Source organism: Semicossyphus pulcher, unplaced genomic scaffold (assembly GCF_022749685.1).
Source record: "Semicossyphus pulcher isolate SPU_LCO1_2020_fin unplaced genomic scaffold, fSemPul1.0.p SCAF_1, whole genome shotgun sequence".
In the NCBI taxonomy this organism is placed as follows: Eukaryota; Metazoa; Chordata; class Actinopteri; order Labriformes; family Labridae; genus Semicossyphus; species Semicossyphus pulcher.
Genome location: NW_027211603.1, coordinates 26,846,730 through 26,862,003, shown reverse-complemented (window position 1 = coordinate 26,862,003; position 15,274 = coordinate 26,846,730). Strand labels below are relative to the sequence as shown.

Here is a 15,274-nt window from a genome sequence, read left to right as displayed (position 1 = left end):
ACAGGTCTGCTATCACTACTAAAAGAAGCATCCAGATTCTGCAAATCTCAATCGCCTGTTTATGTCTCACCTAAAGCCCCTAGTTGTGATAAAGGTGAACAACAAATAAACCTACATTGCTGAGCCTAGAAGTCGATTGAAGAGGATGGAGTAGTAAAAAACAGACAAGAAATACTCACGTACAAACAGAAGTAGTTCAAAACTAAGCTGCTTTAAAACAGTGTTTTGGAAACGTACTTCAGTATGGGTCCCTGGCAGGCCCTTGCAAAATGACGCTTTCGTTTTCGCGTTTGGTTAAGATTGAACTCCCTGGGCCGCCGTAGCAATGATAAACACTGACAAGCAGCTGTTCCTTCAGTATTATGTTACAGAGCTCACGTGTAAGATTTTACGTCGTGTAGTGTAACCGAGTGTTGTACGAGAAGCTAATTTGTGTCACTAACTAACAATGGAGCCTGTAATACAAATAAAACCTGGTAGGTAAAATGTTCGTGACGCGTGTTTGGTCGTTAAAAATGAATGTCGATGCATGCTAATGTGCAGCCGTTGTAAGTTAAACGTGTGGCTATTGCTGCTTCGTTTCGCTACTCTTTAGATGTGTCTAAAAACCTGATGTGTTTTCTCTCCAGGGACGACGAAATGGGACATTCGTCAGAAAGTTTGGGACTACATCGAAGAAAAGAACCTGGCTAACTTCCCAAGGCCTGTTCACAACAGGATCCCAAATTTCAAGGCAGGTTTAAGCAACTTAGTGAAGGAGTAGTTTAGCATGTTGTAAAATAATTCACCGTTAATTCAGATGCACGGTGGCATTAAAGTCATAATTGTGGTGAAGGCTGTTAAAAGGCTTATGTAAGTTATCTGCTTTTTCATTCATTCAAGTTGTGCTCACTGTGACTCGTTAAATGTCTCCGCATGAGACCACGTGCGCGGACAATGAAATAAGTGATTGGTGTAACAAATATACAAGCTGATATTTAACCTAGAGTTTTAAACAGGCAAAAAAAGTAAAGAGAAAACCAGTCTTAAATAACAGTACTACGTTATGAAATTACATAGAAATACATGCTGGGAAGAATCACTCGTATAGTAGATGGTACAGTACAGATAATGGAAACTTGATGGATTGTAATTAAATCAAGTAGTCCTATAATTCAGGCAAACTTCATTTAAAGACAAACAGAAATTTCTGGACTAACGCATTAAGAAATGACCGCCTGGCAGTGATTGTAACCTGCACGCTGCGATTACTAAAAATGTGTAGAAAATCAAGTTAAAGAAAAATGATCAAGTGTTGATAACACTTGCTTAAGGAAGAAAATGCCTGTATAGCTATATCTTTGGCACCAGGGTATCATGTTTGCACTACAGCTGATGACTAATTTTGAAACTTGAATGATTGATGGCTGTCATGTCTCTGCATCTATACATCTCTTTAACTGTGCACTTACTGGCCAGGGGGCAACCCAAGCATGCGACAGGCTGGCAGACCTGCAGGAGTTCAAGTCCAGCCAGACAGTCAAAGTTAACCCAGACAGACCCCAGCAGCAGGCACGCTTTGTCACTCTGGAAGTAAGTTGTTGATCATTAGCCCTTATGCCTTCCTCTTCTTTCAACCAGGGTGCTTTCACAGCCTGCACCAAGGTGTCTGAGCTGCAGGTGTTCACCAAGACAAGTGAGGTGAAGGTGGATCCTGATAAAACACTGGAGGGTGTCCGGATGGCAGTGCTGCAGGTAGCCCTGGAAAAAGGAAGAAAATGTAGTCGCTGTTTTATCTGTGTTGTAACTATGTCAAAATGACCTAAGTGTAAGGCTCTGCTACACAAAATGTGTTAGAATTTTTACATAAAGGGTTACGAATCCTCTGTAAGACTGCAGAACTTGCTAAATAAGATTATAAGTTTCTATTTCATCATCAACATCAATTAATTTTATTTCTGCATTTCGGTCTATGCAAATGTCTGATGTCAAATTTTTTTTATAATCTTCACAGGCTAGGAAAACTTTATTGGTCCCAACTCCTCGTCTTCGTACCGGGCTTTTCAATAAGATCACTCCACCTCAGGGGGCCACCAAAGAACAGCTGCGCATATGCTCCTCTGCTCAGGTTTAACTTGCTGAATCAACATATTTACATTTGTACTCAATTTCACAATGGTTCAAAAATCCCCCCAGATTTTACCCTGTTCTTATTATTCTTCTCTTCCTGTCTCGTGAACCTCTTTCTACAGGGCGTGAAAGACTTCAGTGTTCCTGTTGGCTTGGATGCGAAGGTGAAGGTAGACCTGGTGGTGGTTGGCTCTGTGGCGGTGTCAGAGAAAGGTAACTATTATCCTTTTCATTTGAATAGATAGTGGGAGTTGGAATAAGTTATAGATGATCATTATCATAAATATCAGCCTTAAATGTATCTATTAACTCATGGAGCTTTGTGGTCTTTTATTATCATGGTAGATCAACTGTGCTGTGAGCCTAAGATCAAATTCACCATACGAACTGTAAAATGTATAGAAATCCTGATTGAAACACACTCCTCGTCTGTAAAAACAGTGGTTAAAGCTGCATTTGTGCCTGGTGTTGCTGCTGATTTAGAGAACATATTATTGAAGTTCAAGTTGCAACGACTCTACTTTTGTATTGTGCAGTGTAATTGTTACATTCCCCGGAGGTGGTTAGGAGATGAGGGAAACAACATTACATTTATAACCAGGAAGAAAAAGTGTGTCCGGGACAAGGTAAAAGGTGTGACATTTAATATGAATCAAAAAGCAAAATACATGGAACGACTCAAAACAAGCTTCTGTCAGGACAAAACTGAAGAAAATCAAAGCTGATCGCTCGATTTAACTACGTGTAGCAACAGTGGAAGTACTCGATCAATAAACAGAAAATAAGGTGCCGAGAAGACGTTCACTCTCCTTCCACTGAAGGAGTAACAAGGGTCCGCACTGCAGTCTGACCACCAGCACACACACACACACGTCCGAATGATCAATACAGTTCCTCACACAGTCTTCTCTTACACTCAGAATCAGGATTGTTAGCCTGCAACAGGTGAGCTTAATCAAACAGCAGCAGGGTGAGCACCTCCTGAAGAGCATGCGAGAGAGAGAGTGACACAGAGAAACACATACGGCTCCACAGCTCGTAACAGTAACGAACATCACAGCGTTTGGTAGCAGATTTGACTCGTCTTGTGAAACGTCTTCAGTGATAGTACAGTGTTTTGATCTTGCCTGTGTTTCTAGCCCACTGAGGCGCCGTGACACTCTGTCAGGGAGACTTACAGAAGAGCAGAAATGAGGATGGCTTCAGATGTGCACAATCAGATCCATTTCGCTCCTTGTGGGTTCTGCTGTGCTCCACCAATATAAATTGCCCCATCACTCACGATGCATTTTGATCCTCATTTTCAAAATGCCTGAGATAACTGATTCAGCTCTGCAGTGGAACAGACATGTTTACAATAATGCATACATTTCCAAATGGCTCCAAACGTAGAACACCACATGGTTCTCATAAAGTGTTGCACACGGTCTATCCATGTTCCCATCAGTCTACATTTCATTACGTTGTTTCTATGATCTGAAAGCAGCACTACAGTGGCCCTCAACATGTACGTCTCTGTCTTAGTTTTTTAGATTATAATCAGCAGGGGTTTTTAAAAGATGATGAATTTGATGCAGATGCTGGTTATCTCTAATTTATACACCCTAAGTTGATCTGTGATACAGTCAAAGAAATAAAATGCAGCAGCAAAGATTTAGGGTATACTCGCATCACCGACCTTTTAAACATTTCTTTTTGCTCCCGTCTGCTCGTGCAGGCCTTCGGATTGGAAAAGGAGAGGGCTTTGCAGACATGGAGTTCGGCATGATGGCCTCAATGGGAGCTGTGAACGAGTCAACTGTGGTGGTTACTGTTGTCCATGACTGCCAGGTTAGCTAACTTATTCTATCTATCATCATTTTATAATCTTCTTCTGCACTAATGTCATATAACTTCATATGTACTTAATCTTTACCAGAGCAGGTGATGTCAGTACTTAATTAACATCATCAAACAGAAACCTGATGAGCATCGAGATGTCACTTTTCACCATCGAAAATAAATAATTTAACCTGAAAGTCTGATTTTAAAGAAATAACTTTCAAATTCATAATTTCCTCATTAGACTTTCTGTCGATAAAACACGTGACGTGTAGTTTTGGTGCTAAATGGACTATTTGTGCTTTCAGGTGGTTGACATTCCAGAGGAGATAATAGAGAGTCACGACCTGACTGTGGACTACATCCTCACACCCACCAGAGTTATTAAAACAGATTGCCAGTTCCCCAAACCACTGGGCATCATCTGGACTAAGGTAAACTCAGTGAATTTTGTTGTGTGAGACTTAACTTTTTATTTAATCTTAAGGTTTAATAAAAAGTATTATTTCAAGGAAAGGAAACAGCATAAAGTTCGGTGGCATTTACTAAAAGCAATGCATCAGCAAAGCATTCACTATGTAGTGTTTTAATTGAAAAAAGGATCATTTAAATGATTTGCATTAAATTAAATGAAGACCAGTATTGGGGCAGATAGTTTCTACTTCAAACTGTGGATGTAGGCATCTGGCACATATAAGATAATAATAATAAATTGATGTAGATGTTAAATAATCTTTCCAGAGCCGTTGTTGAGCTGTATATGAAGCTCTTAGATATTTACATTGTAAAAAAATACAATGGAATATTATCACTCTATGCTACAGCATGTGTTATAATCATCACAATGTTTATGACTGTTTGACCTGAGCAGTTATCCTTGTCTGGAGTGCCTTAACAAATATTTAGCATTCTGCTTAGCAACACTGCCCTCTAATGGACGTGTAGCGACACCACACAATGTCCGAGAACTCGCTCATTCTGCTTCAATTACCTATGTTACTGTGTTACTCTCTTTGTCTTATTATCTGTTCACTCTTTAATTATATACTCAGTACAATACTGTGCAATTATATGTAGTGTAAATAAAGTATATACTCCACAGACGCATAACATCCAGCTACAAACACAGAAGACTAAAAGACAGTCAGCCAAACAATGATGAATAAATAATGAATTAACTGTGCATGTTTGATTTTAAAAATTGTACTTTATCATTTATTTTGCTCTAATTGCCTCACTTGAGTGTGAGTCTGGGCTTAATATGTTTAAGTGGCAGATAATTTGTCTTGAATTATACCTGAAGGGGGCATTATTCTTACATGTGCACAGTCTGTGTGAAACCTCTGGGTTCCTTGAGACAGGCCTGTAAGTAAACAGGACCCAGTGACCTCACTGGCAGGAAGGCCATGTCTGATCATCAAAGGCTCCTTTGCCCAGCCAGCTTGGCTCTGCAGGGGCAGGGGAACGACGGGTCACACAGGCCAGTGTAAAAACAATAGCCCCGTATATCCTTTACAGGACTGGTCCGCATCAAAGGCTGCCAAGACACTTACAGGCCCAACAAATCAGGAGAGCTGGCTTTATTTTTAACTGCTGGGGAAGTGAAATGTCCTGCTCCTATAAAGAGAGTTATTACTTTAGCATGAGCTGTGGGCAGGATGGAATAATACCAATCAATTTGTCAGCTTTGTTATAAATTGAACTTATCCGTTGGTATGAAGCATTGACAGATCAGGGCTATTTGTTTGCTGAATGTGACACCCTTCCCTTTCAGCCTCAATGAACCTTTTTGTTTCTTCAGCTGAACTCAGAAAAGCTGGAGAAGATCCCCATCCTGAAGAAGCTGCGTGATCTGGAGGAACAGGGCGGAAAGGATGTAACACTGGGGGCGCCGCCTGTTGCAGAAGAACCGGGTTTTCAGACCAGTCGACCTGCGAGGCAACCCAGACGGAGGCCGAGGCAGAACATGCAGGGGGATGCTGAAGAAGAATCCAAAGACGAGAAGAGAGCAGAGTTCGAAAAGAAAGCCAGACAGCGCCCAGCACGAGTGAGGAGAGAGAGCAGAGGAGATGGAGGTAAAGAGGGGGAAAATCAAGAGAGACGAAGGGTAAAAAGTGGGGGGAACATGAGGGAGAAGGGTCCAGAGGAGGGTGGGAGTGAAGTCGGGTCTCAACGTAAGCTCCCTCCAACTGTCACCACGGTTTACCTGGGAGGAATCCCTGCTGGGCTGCGTGTGAGTGAGCTGAAAACTGCTCTCAGAGAGAGGGAGGCGGCCCCGCTGAGGCTCACCTGGCAGGGAGCTCAGCACAGGGCCTTCCTGGACTACATCGACCCCCAGGCTGCAGAGCAGGCCCTGGAGGCTCTGCAGGGTCTCAGTCTGAACGGCAGCAGTCTGCAGGCTGAGCTGGCCAAGAGCCAGCGGGGAGGCAAGAGGTCCGGACAGTCCAACAGGAGACCGAGACCGTCAGCAGCACCGTGGTCTAAACCAGCACAGGCAGATGCTAAGAGTGAGCCCAAGGAGGTGACGGAGCAGTAAACGCAACACATAGCAGTAGTTGTGCAGCAAAGTTAAATGCCTTAAGAAGAGTTTAGTTTGTTTTTTAATATTTCTGGAGTTATTAGAAGTTATGAGTTATATGGACTTTTGACATTTAAAAAAGTGAATATTAAGGCTAATGAGTTCAACAAAGTATGAATAAATATGCAGTTTCTGAATCCAGCATCATAAATCTTTACATAAAGTATTATTATCATTTCACAATATTTAACTAAACACCTCTGTGCCTTGTTAATCCACACACACGCCTCCTGGTCTGTGTGTCCTGAGAGCCCTTGTTCTTTGAAGGTGCTTTTTTGAGTTATTTATAGTGTTCGACTGGAGATCTTTTTCCTTTAAACACAGACGGTATGCACTCTTTTGTTCACATACCAGGATTGAATCAGTTTGTTTCTACATCCAGTTTATAGTATTACATCCTCCAAGAAGGTCATGTTTTTAGAAGTGTTTGTTTAAACTAAGGCCACAGAGCAAAAGAAGAACTGGTTAGTTAGGTTGCAGATAGCGCCACCATGTGGTCATTTATATGGTTTAATCCTGATTATTCCTGACTGCTTAGTACAGCTAAGAGTTCAGTCTAACATGAATATATCCCTATAGTCCACGCCAACGTTTCACCACACAGATTTTCCATCATTTTTCACAGCTTCTCTGTACAAATGTCATGAAATCTTCACAACCCTACAAAGGTTTTTCTATTTCATTGCTAAGAGCTGAGTTTGATGTGGTCCATTTGACACAAATTGCCATAAACCTTGAGCTTATTCTGCAACCAAACGATTCAGGAACTTACTGGTAAATTGTTATTTTATTATTAATACAGCCTTCTGCAAACAATGTGTTTAAATGGTCAAAATTTCACCTGGACAATCCTGACTCATTTAAAAAAGTGCACATACTTCAACACATCTAAATCCATCAATAACTGATTAAGAGCCTCATTGAAGCTGTGCTTTTTATTTCTACTTGCTTACTGTGCTTTATATTTGCGTAGGTTTTTTTATTTTGAAAATAGAAACTGTACATTTAAAACAATAATATTTGTACCTCTTATTAATAAGAATAACATATTTAAAGCGTTTTGTCTGCTTAGGTCAGTTTCAGTATGAAGGAAGCCTCACCATGTCTGACTGTTATAGCTGTTATAGTTAATACATCTGTTTGTAAGACATTACATCATTCTCTACTAAAGCATTTGACTTTACATTTTCTTGCTTACTGTCTTTTTTTCTATTTACGGGATGATGCATTTAAGTGTTATTTTGTAGCGTGTAAAAAAACAGACTGATTGTGGTGCTAAAAAAACTCCAATGTTTTGTGCAATTGTAAAACTTCCCTGACATTGTTCTGCAGAAGAGGCCCAATTAAAGATCAAGATTTAAGCATGATGTGCCACAGGACTGATCGAATATACGCGTATACAAACATCATAACGCGTCAGCTCTTAAACTTTAAATAGTTTTAACTGTTACATCAGCGATTTTGGGCAAATTCTGGACTATGCTGGTGTTTACTTGTGAAACTACAGTGAAAAATCACCGTTGCCTTGCTTTGAAAATGTCTGCAGTAGTCCTGTTTGGACAAGACATGAGCTCAAACAGAAATACCCAGAGTTTCATACATATAAAAGCCCCTCATCCAGACGCAAGCACCCGGAAACCTGCATCTTGTGCCCTGTAATGATTTAATTGTACCTTCCTGTTTTCCAGCACAGACTGTTACCTGATAACGCTCACTCTCCTATCTCCACACAAGGGTCCTGTTTTCTCTAAAGTCTTGTCACATTGAGCCACATGCACACAGCGTGTCTGTCTGCACAGAGCACAGAGCTTTTTATGGAGCTGTCATCCAGGCCTGGCGAGGGGAACAGCTGTGGAGCCCCATCTCCCTCCCTGAGCCTCGCCAGAGCGCTGAACCTCAGCAAATGTCATCGGTTTGTTAATGTGCTGTTCCACTGCTGCTGAGCCTGCTAACCCTGCACTCTGTGGCACGCTCATTTTACTGAGTTCAGGCAGTGGTCATGCTGTGAGGGTAAAACGCAGCATGTACACGGCCTGAAGTTCACACGTATGCACTTATTAATTTAAAATACAGGTACTCTAACTCACAAGAACCGTGCAGCGATTGTATGAGTTAATGTGGACGCTCAAAAAATAGACAATAACCACCATGTTGTTCTACACTTGGAGCACCTTTTATTACTTTCAACACTACAGACTTCCTGAAACTGAAATATTTTCAGTTCCTTAGTTAATTCCAGAGAAATAAACTAAGAAACGTTGATTTCGCAAGTGCTATATTCAACAAATATAAGGCATCTCAATAAGAGCATTTAAATTAAAAGGCTCTATGCGTTTGTTATATAACTAATGGCTATGCAGTATGTCCATGTTGTGATGAGACTCTTTTTAATTAGGCGTGTGCACATTTTGTTGCGTATTACTCCTGTACATATATGCTTCACACTTTAAGGTGGATATTTTGGTAATAGAGAGTTTTTTTTAACAGGGGAAACGAGGCTTTTGACTGCTCGGCATTCTATTATATTTTCTGTAAAACCCAATCAACCATTTTCTTTCTCTTTAGAAGTTGTTTCTGTTGGATTTTTAAACGACCCCAAGATATTCAGCAGGCAGACAACTGAATGCACCAGAGCAAAAGTGTTGCTGCAGATTTTCACGCTGGGACAGAACGCGGGTGAGATCTATACAATGATTAGTCACGTCTTAATTCCTACGTACACTCTTGTTACATGGAGGGAATAATAAAATTAACTTTGAAAAACATTTTTTTGTTTATAGTCAATGACTATTTTGTGGAAAATTGGATTTGTTCATTTAATGTCAGTTAACAGTAAGAGTCAGACTTTGGCCTCAATCATGACCTGTATTATAACAAGACACCAATGTGAGAGTCTTTTAACATGTTTCTAGTGAAGCAGTACAATTAAAACCGTTGCCCAGTTTATCCTCCCTGTTCAAATAGATTTAACAATCTGCTGTAAACTTTACATTTGTGTAAGAATCCTGTTCCATATTAATTCACATTCTGATTTTTTTTTTTTAGGGAAAACCAGAAATTGCCTAACTCACCAAGTTCTGTAAATGTTCTCTATTGTGTAATGATGATCACTGACTTTAATTCTTCACAGATGTGCAGTTTTCGTGGGATATTAATTTGCAATGCCCCCCAGAAATGACCATGAATTATTGGTGCGTGATGAAATCAAAATATATTTTTGTGGATTTGGGCTGAAACAGCCCAACAGATATATATTTTTATTTCTTACAAATGATTTGTTGTAATAAAGCCTAAAGATTAGCCCTCACTGATGGAACCTTGCTAATTGTCCTAACAACATATACATATACAGTGCTGAAAGTAAAGGTCTACATATATCTAACACAAACGACAGAACAGTGCTTACAATATATCCTCCATTTTCATTTTAAAACAAATAACAAGCGCTCTGACAAATATTGCCAATAAAGCAGACACTTCCTTTGCCAATTCGCCTGAAATTAAAATATGTCGGCCAACAGAATAAATAAAAAGTCGCGCTTATAGGCTATTCAAAAAGTGCCTTCATCGTTTGTACACAGTAAATATGGACATAAATATACCATGTCCAAAAAGGTTCAGTTCAAAAGTCAACGCTGGTATAAAAGTCCAAAAAGAAAAAAGGGCCTCAGCCTAATTTGGCAAAGAAAAACTTAAAAACGTTCAGAGGGAGAAAATGGACGTGTGCATTTTTACATGGGCCTACTTTAACACGAAGAATACACAAGGTGTGAAGTGGTAGTCATCCGCTCTGCAGGACTTAGTACCAAACAGCAGCAGGGATTCATACACCCAGTCTGTACCCCGCTGCTCGTTGCTGATGGCATTAAAATGTTTTATTATTATATATTATTATTAGTATTATTATTTTGTGGTTGCTTTGTGGTTGTCCTGCCTCCGCGTCTTTGTCGCTGTGTGAAACAGTACAGAGAAAAAGTAGTCCGGTGAGCTCTCTCCATGCAGGGCCGAGGCGAGCATTTCTCTCTCTCAGTGGTTTGTTCTCATCTAGGTTCGCTGGCCCGAGTCCGTGACACCGTCCCCCTCGGTCTGCAGAGTGTCCGTGAAGGCATCACATGACGCACGGCTTGATGTCCTGGTAGGAGACCTGCTGGTGGTGGTAGTATGAGCTGCTGCTCGGTGAGTGCATCGCTGAGGATGTCATGGCGTTGAACGAGAAGACGAACTCCTTCCGGTCACACATGCTGGGAGACTGGGAATGGTACCGAGGAATACCTGACAGGGAAAAATGTGGGTTTTAAATAATTAAGATCGGTTATGTCACATCAGCGAGATTTAACGAGACTTTGACTACTCCTGAGAGTCACGTTTGAAGCTCTGAAAAAACATCTGAACATAATAGAAAATTATAACATTTATAATGAGACTCCAGAGTTTCTTATGTTGTTTAAAGCTCTGAAAAATATCTTCAAAATAAGAGGTTTTTAGATTATATAAACTTCTAGGCCTAGCTGTAAATGAATTGGCGATTGCCCATTGCAGTTAAATAGAGTATCCTTTGATTTAATGGACCCTTGGAAATACAAGAGGTCTCAACATATTTAAAAATAATAATAAAAACAACATGTAATCTTTGTCGTATAGTAAGTGGACAACTGTGTTTAATTAAATGTGTGGAGTGTATATCCTAACATACGCCTAACATTTTTCCACACCTGTTCTTTAGTGTTGTTTAGAGAAATTGCATTTTATCGTATTTGTATAATAATAACATTTCAAGATAAAATACATTTTAAATATACTTAAATAGATATAGAGCACTGGCTACATGTGTTTATTCCTCATAGACCAGAAGTCCATTTAGCAAGCACGATTAAGATTGTCAAAGGGGGGGAGGCGGGCTTGCAGGGCTAATTGACAGTGGCCCTCTTGCACGCCAGTCCCGGAGGACTCAGGGCCTCGGGGCGAGGCAGGCTGTTCCTAACCGCGCTTGTTTTTCTTGCCCGGAGATTGGCACGGCTCTAAACTGTCCGAGCAGACTCCAGTGCATGTTTTTTTTCTTTCTTTCTTTTTATCCTTTATAACTTCCAGAAACCAAAACCGTCCGATTGCAAACCCCCTGATATCTGGCTTTTATTGTGGAGCACTGTGTTGTGTTTAATTGGGAGCAGAACAGTGACTAAGCTTAATTTTCGTGGGAGATTTACGCATTTTTCTTTTAGTTGCGTAATTTCCCTGAATGTTCTTGAATTGAATTATTCTTCTGTATTGAGCAAGAGAGATAAGCCTGTTTTTAGAGACACCTAAGTAAAAACAGTGATATTATAATGAGGTAATGCGAGGTTGTTGGATATTTCCACTCGGCCCTCGTGTGGCATAAATCACAAATCTGGTCTTACCTTGCGTGGAAAAATATTCAACTGTTTGCGTTTTATATAAGGAAATATTCCTGCACCATCTGTATTCCAGTTATTTAACTTTTTACGCACCTTCTCTTATAAAATCTGCTGCACTTTTACGCACACTGAGACAGTTTCAAGGTGAAATAGAAGCATTGATCTTACCTTGTAAATCGGTAGTGCTGTGCCCGTTCTGGTGCAGGTACGGCTGCTCCAGTGAGTGTGTGGGCAGGCTCGGCTGCAGCGGGTTGGCCCCTGGATTACAGGGAGACAGAGGCTGCTGCTTGATGTAGGAGGCCCCGTTATTCAGAGAGGCCGAGGGCGCCGGGGCCCACGCGGAGGTTGAGCTCGAGTAGACAGGATGAGGCTCCATGACCCCTCCGCTGGTCAGCAGAGGGGAGCCGGAATTATCGTGGTGGGGATAATCACTCCCAGCGGATCCTGTACAACTTCCCATGTAGGAATGTCCTCCGTTGGTCGACAAGTGAGACATGGTGTGTCCGGACAGACCCATCCCCTCCATGTTACCTGCCAAGTGTCCGTTCATCATCCCGATCCCGCTGTCCAGAGACAGGCTGTTGGGCGGACAGGACAGACCCCCGCCGCTGCCCTGGAAGTTGTAGGACTCTGGGATGTGGTTGAATCCCAGGCCGTTCATCATGCTGTACATGGGCTTCAGCGCCTGGCACTTGCGCCTGAAACCACGGGGTCTTCTTCTGAAGGAGCCCTCCTCGAACATAAACTCACTAGCCGGGTCGATAGTCCAGTAGTGGCCCTTCCCTGGCCGCCCGAGGCCCTTGGGCAGCTTTATGAAGCACTCGTTCAGGGACAAGTTGTGACGCACGGAGTTCTTCCATCCCTGGTACGAGCCTCTGAAAAACGGGAAGCGGCTCTGGAGGAACTGGTAGATTTCACTGAGCGTCAGGCGCTTTGTGGGAGAGCTCTGGATAGCCATGACTATTAACGCAATGTATGAATACGGGGGTTTCTCTGGTCTGCGGATCCCTGCGTTTGTCTTTTTGGTTTTGGTAGTGGAGGAGGCGGTTTCCATCACCGCCGTCTGTCCGTGCGGCTTCTCCGGAGCAGACATCGGACTGCTCTGGGCAGGAGGCTGCGCTGGGGGCTGCTGAACCTCTGCCGTCATTAGTTAAATTTCGTCTTCGAGATGGCAAACAAAAATGTTTTTCTTCCTCTTTTCCAGATATAAACACTACAAAGTTTGATGCTAAATCACTGGCATACAGCGAAAAAGAAGCGTAGGCAGACTGAAGGCAAACTTAACGCACAAGCTAAAGGCGAGGCTGTCTTCTTAACTTCTTCCTTCTGACTGAGTCCTGCAGCAGGCTGAAGCCGCACCGCCTTGTACGCAGCGTCCGAAATGGGATAAGGAGCAGAACAGGAGCCGCTTTCCACTTCAGTTGGTGTGTTGTCGTGCGTCCGAGGAGCTCACTTTTTACTTATCTGTTGCCATCAGCGCATTGGAAGCTGGATGTCTTGGCCATCCTAATGTTGGGACCCGCCCAGTTCCCTCCTACTCCAGTGGTGGGCTGTGAGCATGCACATCTGTGTGCGTTCACTTTTTAGGGAAATGTTTTTTTCCCCTTTTCTTACACCGAAATAGGGAATATATCTAAAATATAGCCAGAAATATTCCATATGTTATAATATGCTGTGGAAACGAACGAATTGCGAAGCGCTCGAATAACTAGATCGAGCATTACGAGTAGCTTTGCTGTTTGGGGCCTTCAGAGATCATATTTGATCACTTTTTTTTTCCTGGAATGACTTTATTTTATTTAATTCTTACTTGGAACACTAACTTTTGTGCAGATTCATAAACCAGTGCGGTTTTAATAGCTGCCTTTCTCTCACTTTTAGACCACATGGATTTGCAGCAGCACGGCAAACAGGTCATGCCTCCCTTCTTTAAAAGTTAATGAAATATTTTATAAAACCTTTTTAGTATACGAAAAGCATTTAGCAGAGCTCGTGCCACTCATATTCAAAGCCACCCTCCCGATTTCTGTAAAAGATAGACAGGAACATGGGCAGGATGTTTATACAGCAGAATGTAAACATTTTCCCTGGCCTTCTTTAAATAAAAAATCAAGCAAAAGCCCCGTTAGATCAGCTAATACTCAATCTGATGCGTCTGTTCGCTGCGTCTTGTGTCGATGTCGGACGTTTTTGCACATGAATATTGTTTGTGTAATGAAGTCATAATATTTACGCAGGGACGCAGGAGGAGTGAGGTGGAAGCTCTGCCGAACTGTGAGCGCACAAACTCGGACGAGGACTTGAGATCGACTCCTGCAGAGAGTTTGCCATCAAAGGATTCAATAAGGTAAAGTGGATTTAAAACTTTTCAATTACAGTGTCACGAGCAGAACTGTGGCCGCAGTTACTCAGTGACACAGTGGAAAAACAGGGATGTTTTTGTTTGACATGATCTCTTATATGATAATTAGAAAAACGAAGCCCAAATGATGCCTTTAGGTCTGCAGAATGTTTTGCTTTAACTGTAATTCGCGGAGAACAAAGCGCGCTCCAGTCTGTTTATCTGTTTGTGTTTCCAACGTATAAAATCTTATCCTTGCTCCTTTTACTGCCTATCATAAAGCTGTGAGCAAAAGCTACTGAAAGACGATCAGTCTATAACCTAAAACTGTTGACAGTGGGTTTCTTATTGTTCCCCGGAGAGGTCGATAGCTGTGCAGCCTGCAACCTTTTTCCTCTCCGTGGGTTCAGTTAGTTGTGCTTCTGATCCCTGCCGGCGTTACTGTTTTTAGTGTATGTTTATGGTGACTGTTGGTTTTGGCAGAATGGAAAATTACACCGGATAAAAAAAAAGTGCATGAACGTTTTTGCAATTTTTCCCCTGTGCGTAAAGCCAGAAAATGTTTGGAGACTTTGTTGCCTGTGCGTAAAAGTCACCAGTAGCTCCTTTAATATTTGTTCCTTTGATACTTTTGAATAATGTGGCAGTATGTTTATTATCTCAATATGAGGAAATTTATTAAAATACAAATCCGGTACATTAATGAAATATTAGATAGTAAACTGACGTCTCCCGGAACTGTTTGTTCCCAAAACAGGAGTCGCTGCCTTCTTGTGTCAGGCGCTTTGGCACAGGAAAAAAGAGAAATCAAACCTTTGTCAAATGTTCTTTGTCAACCCAAAGGTGACAGATGTGACACTGTTAGTTTGTGCTGTTGCAGTGGAGATTTAAACCTGTGGATAAATGAATGTACGTATTGTTTTAACCGGTGCCTGCTCGGCCACTCTGCCTGCAGTGAGGGCCACACATTTATCAGCGCAGCGGACCACCCAGCGCGCACCAGGGGCACGCGCGCTCTCGTCCTCTCTCTGC

At 41.8% G+C, this 15,274-nt stretch overlaps 2 protein-coding genes across 3 annotated transcripts; one reads left to right on the top strand and one right to left on the bottom strand.

Annotated features, from left to right (window-relative positions):
• The first annotated feature begins 347 nt into the window (after nucleotides 1–347).
• Nucleotides 348–7,691, top strand: mthfsd (methenyltetrahydrofolate synthetase domain containing). Of its 2 annotated transcripts, XM_069658014.1 has the most exons (9): nucleotides 348–476; nucleotides 630–733; nucleotides 1,459–1,572; nucleotides 1,621–1,734; nucleotides 1,994–2,107; nucleotides 2,232–2,322; nucleotides 3,827–3,939; nucleotides 4,239–4,364; nucleotides 5,732–7,691. In XM_069658014.1, the coding sequence occupies exons 1-9, from the start codon at nucleotides 449–451 to the stop codon at nucleotides 6,464–6,466; spliced, it is 1,539 nt and encodes a 512-aa protein (XP_069514115.1). In that variant the 5' UTR covers nucleotides 348–448; the 3' UTR covers nucleotides 6,467–7,691. The 2 variants fall into 2 exon arrangements, with proteins under 2 accessions (XP_069514115.1, XP_069514114.1); XM_069658013.1 differs by lacking the exon at nucleotides 1,459–1,572.
• Nucleotides 7,692–9,722: 2,031 nt separating this feature from the next.
• Nucleotides 9,723–13,340, bottom strand: foxf1 (forkhead box F1). Its single transcript, XM_069664765.1, has 2 exons — nucleotides 12,070–13,340; nucleotides 9,723–10,780 (listed from the first exon to the last, which is right to left on the bottom strand). Exons 1-2 carry the CDS (start codon nucleotides 13,046–13,048, stop codon nucleotides 10,617–10,619), a joined length of 1,143 nt encoding a protein of 380 aa, XP_069520866.1. The 5' UTR covers nucleotides 13,049–13,340; the 3' UTR covers nucleotides 9,723–10,616.
• Between the last annotated feature and the right edge of the window lie 1,934 nt (nucleotides 13,341–15,274).